Source organism: Orycteropus afer, unplaced genomic scaffold, assembly GCF_000298275.1.
Source record: "Orycteropus afer afer isolate SDZICR_OR568_19922 unplaced genomic scaffold, OryAfe1.0 scaffold00666, whole genome shotgun sequence".
In the NCBI taxonomy this organism is placed as follows: domain Eukaryota; kingdom Metazoa; phylum Chordata; class Mammalia; order Tubulidentata; family Orycteropodidae; genus Orycteropus; species Orycteropus afer.
In genome coordinates, this window is record NW_006922253.1 from 1,001,319 (window position 1) to 1,005,919 (window position 4,601).

The 4,601-nt window shown below is 36.1% G+C and overlaps 1 protein-coding gene across 1 annotated transcript; it reads left to right on the forward strand.

Moving 5' to 3' along the window:
* Positions 1-554: 554 nt before the first annotated feature.
* Positions 555-4,337, forward strand: LOC103210914 (olfactory receptor 4C11-like). Its single transcript, XM_007956827.2, has 2 exons — positions 555-1,449; positions 4,261-4,337. The coding sequence occupies exons 1-2, from the start codon at positions 555-557 to the stop codon at positions 4,335-4,337; spliced, it is 972 nt and encodes a 323-aa protein (XP_007955018.2).
* Positions 4,338-4,601: the final 264 nt, after the last annotated feature.

The window sequence follows — 4,601 nt, forward strand, 5'->3', positions numbered from 1 at the left end:
CCAACAATATTAATGCTTAATTCTATTGGAATAGTGGTTTTCAGATTTCAGAGCACTAGAAAAGATTTGTAACACGTGAAAGATACATGCATGTTTATGTGTGAGTGTAAACGTTTTAAATTTTTTATTATAACTCAAAATGAGGTAGAGCAGTTATTAGGACTTTATGTTTCATTAGAAGGTTGAGTTTTAAAGCAGCTAAGTCACTTGTTCAAAAAAATAACAAGTTTTGCAGTTCCCAATCTTGATAAAATACAAATTTTGTGAAGAATTTTTTTTTTAACTTTATTCCCAAAATACAAAGGTGTTGGTCCAATCAGTCAGTTTCTGAATCAATAGATAAATCTGAGGGAGGGCTGAACATCTGCAGATTTACAAAGATTGATGGAAAATTTTGGTGCATAATAAAAACAGGTGGAGGTAACAGAACATGAACCAGAAACAATGAAAGCAAAGTTTAGCCTAGTGATCTTCCCAAAATGCCATTTCTTTTTCTTCACTATACAGAACAAATCTTTGTCATCTGCTTCCTACATACGGCTACTGATAAGGTGATGAATAACACTGTGACTGAATTCATTCTCTTTGGGTTGACTCAGGATGCAGATGAGCAGAAAGTAATATTTGGGATCTTCCTGATTCTTTACCTTTTGACTCTGCTGTGGAATCTTCTCATTGTGGTGACCATTAAGACAAGTGTGACCCTTGGGGGTCCCATGTACTTCTTCCTATCCTACCTGTCCTTTGCTGATGCCTGCTTTTCTACAACTACAGCCTCCAGACTCATTGTGGATGCTCTATCCCAAAAGAAGACTATTTCCTACAATGAGTGTATTATTCAGCTCTTTGCATTCCACTTATTTGGGTGCATGGAGATCTTTGTGCTCCTCATCATGGCTTTTGACCGTTATGTGGCCATTTGTAAGCCTTTGCAATACACAACCATCATGAACCGGCGTGTTTGTGTTGTGCTGGTGATTCTTGCCTGGATAGGATTTTGTATCCATTCTTTAGCACAGATTTTCCTGGCTTTGAAATTGCCCTTCTGTGGTCCCAATGTGATTGATCACTATTTTTGTGCCTTGCAGCCCTTGATGAAAATTGCCTGTATGGACACTTATATGATAAATTTGCTAGTTGTGTCCAATAGTGGGGCCATATGCACAGTGAGTTTTATAATCTTGCTTATGTCCTATGCTGTCATTCTATACTCTCTGAGAAACCACAGTGCAGAAGGAAGGCTAAAAGCTCTTTCCACTTGCACCTCCCACTTTCTTGTGGTTGTCATATTTTTTGGTCCATGTATACTCATATACACACGACCACAAACCACATTTCCAGTGGACAAGATTGTGGCTGTGTTTTATGCAATTGGGTCACCCTTGCTTAATCCTCTGATCTATACACTGAGGAATGCAAAAGTGAAAAATGCCATGAAAAAGCTGTGGTGTAAAAGAAATTATGACTTTGATTGATAAATAAAATAAGGAGAATTTAACTTTCACTTCCTTAACATCTAAATTTTTATTACATGGAAGACAAAAACATTCCTATCAGGGAATATATATATTGATAAATACATTTCAATATACATGTATATTGATTGATTATACTTACACATTTAATATTCTGAGAAGATGGCATTAGCATATTACCTAAAGCTTATAACAGTTTTGAAGAACCTATAATGATCCTTACTTGATTTCTGTCAACATGTGACCATCTTTAATTGCCAATTTAACTTCTTATAGAAATTTTTCTCTAGAAATAAATGTACTGTATGACAGGATGATTATGTGTCTGTGTGTGTGTGTTCAACAAAATGTTTTTCTAGAACTCATTCTAAAACCTTATGAATTTGGTCAACATGAAGTAGTCCATTAGAGACTGGAAATTTGCATATCCAAGATTGTGGTTTTGCCAATATGAGTTTGATACGATGACCCAAGATCATGATACCTTGGAAAGATTTCTGTACTTGATCCTACCTTACTGGATAGTCCTACATTGAAACCATGAAGTCAGGTGGTCTCTATTTCTGCTTACAGTTTTGTGGTCTCAGTTTCTGTGGTCACCTATGTGAAGAAACATGTACTAGTATCTAAGAATGGTACTCTGGAAGTGCCCTTCCAGCATGGTTTAATAAGTATATGTCACACATACATGCATACACCCACATACAAAGATATATACACAGATTTTAAGGTACTTGACTGGAACATTAAGTTATGACCCCGAATGGCATAAAATTCAAAAAGTGAGAGGGTCATATCAGCCAAATAGAGTAGGCAGATCCAAACACAGGTCCCTCCCTGAAACATGATGGAGTACAAGCACTGATGTGAGAGGCTGGCATACTTGTACTCCCATGGAGGAGTAAGGCATGGGGTTTTCTCTACAGGAAAGTCTCCAAGGTTTTTCTCACAAAGCACTCTTTTAACTTACACTCTGACCAGGTTTCATATCTTTCATCTTGTTGTAAGTCTTCTTATCTTTCTCATTGCCTTTGCTATTGGAAAAGATATATTTTGTAATCTCACTTCCATTATGTTTATCAAAAGTGTCAGTTTTAACACCTGTTATATTAGAAAATTTAAATTATAATTTGCATCATTGCTGGAGTTCCAAAAGAATCATTTTTCTTAGAAAGGGATTGCACATTATTTAGGTTTGAGAAATATTTGTTTGAATACCTGTCAAAGGTCTACTTTTAGGAAGCAAAGTTTGTATAATTAATCCTTATGTGTAAACAGGAATAACTACAAAATGAAGTGCGACCCTTATATCTGATGATGGATCTCCAATACTGAGGGGCAAGGACAGATTTCTGGGAAGGTTAAAGGGGAAAGGTAATCACCACAGGCACCGGGAATTCACCGGGGGGGCTGCAGGGAGTGGAGCCCTACAGGATAAGGGTTCAGAGTGATCACACGAAAAATTTTGTCTGTGCAATTTTTGTGCAGTATTTGAGCAGAACTTTACTGTATGCTATAAAAATATCATTAAGAAAATGAATATTTCTTCTTCTAAGCCCAGCTGAGAAGTAACAATATACCTGTAAAGCTAAAACTCTATGCTAATTTACTTTTTGAACTAATTCACTCCAGTCAGAGCTGTCATTATTACCCACCTACAATGACACTTTAAATTATGTATTTTCATCTGCATGCACACATGCTGTTGTTTTCATTGTCGCTAGTATTTATACAGTTGCTGATTATGTCTGATTTTCTGGTGTTTTAGCTACAATATAGGGGTAATCAGCATTTATGAACCTGTAGCGATGAATTTTGAGAATGAAGAAGTAAAAGAAAAAGAGAAAATTCAAAAAAAGGCTTCTGCTCAGTTACTAATAATGTAACTAATACTGTTTTACCTAAATATAGAAAGATTAAACAAATAACTCAAGGAAAGCAAACTCACTGCTGTTGACTCATTTCTGACTCATAGCGACCCTTCCTTGGGTTTTTGAGTGGGAATCTCTATGGAAGCAGATTGCCCAATCTTCCTTCCGAGGAGTGGCTGGTGGGCTTGAACCTAAGCCTTCTGGTTAGCAGTCAAATATTTTAGGCACTATGTCACCACAGCTCCGGATTATATGAATATTAACCACAAAATCATTTTCTTAGTATTCATGTATACTAAGTAGTGGGATTGCTAGGTCATATGGTCTTTCTATTTCCAACTTCTTAAGGAAATATTATATATATATAATATATAAATATATATATACATACATGTTCTCCTAAAGCAGCTAGTCGGCTGCTCATGGTAGAATTCGCCATGGAGTTGATTACCAGTCTCATTATACTGAATAACTACATCCAGGTGCTCAGCCACTGAAAACCAGGTCCAGCCACTTGTTAACTAACACTATAACAAAAAGATCCTGGTACTGTTACAACGATAGACACCTTAATCAATGGAAAAGAATTGAGAAGCCAGAAGTATAATATTTAGGTACATTATTCTAAAAAGGAAATCAAGAAAAATTACCATTTACAACAGCCAAACAGAAGATAAAATGCATAGGAATAAATATATCCAGAGACACCAAATATATATGCAAATAAAACTACAAAATTCTAATATAAGAAATCAAAAGAGACCTAGAACAATGGAAGAATAAACCACACTCATTGATAGGAATACTGACCATTGTAAAATGACAATATTATCCAAAGTAATCTACAGGTACAATGTGATCTTATTCCAGATTCCATTATCCTTCTTTAAGAAATGGAAAAACACTAACTTTAGATAGAAAGGAAGTGACCTCAAATAATCAAAGCTGTAATAAAGAAGAACAGCAAAATATGCCCTCTCACTCTCCCTAACATCAAGACCCACTATTCAGTCCCAATAGCTATTTTGTTTCTCTGTTGCCACTCCAACAGAAAATACTACCAATGTATCACTTTAACAAACAAGAGTTTATTCTCTTATAGTTAAGGAGGCTAGAAGTCTGGGTTCAAAGTGCCAGTTCTAGGGGCTGGGTGAAAACTCCTCAACCTTGGTCTTTAGCTCTGTCTCTTGCTCCCAGCCCATTAAAGCTGGAGGCTTTTCTTAAACACTTGCTGAGGCTGACAAAACCAAGGTCA

What these genes read in the sequence shown, in the direction of transcription:
- LOC103210914 (XM_007956827.2), top strand. Translation starts at nt 555, where the DNA reads ATGAATAACACTGTGACTGAATTCATTCTCTTTGGGTTGACTCAGGAT. An exon ending in TGCCATGAAAAAGCTGTGGT is followed by an intron (nt 1,450 to 4,260) that starts GTAAAAGAAATT and finishes CACTAACTTTAG; the next exon opens with ATAGAAAGGAAGTGACCTCA.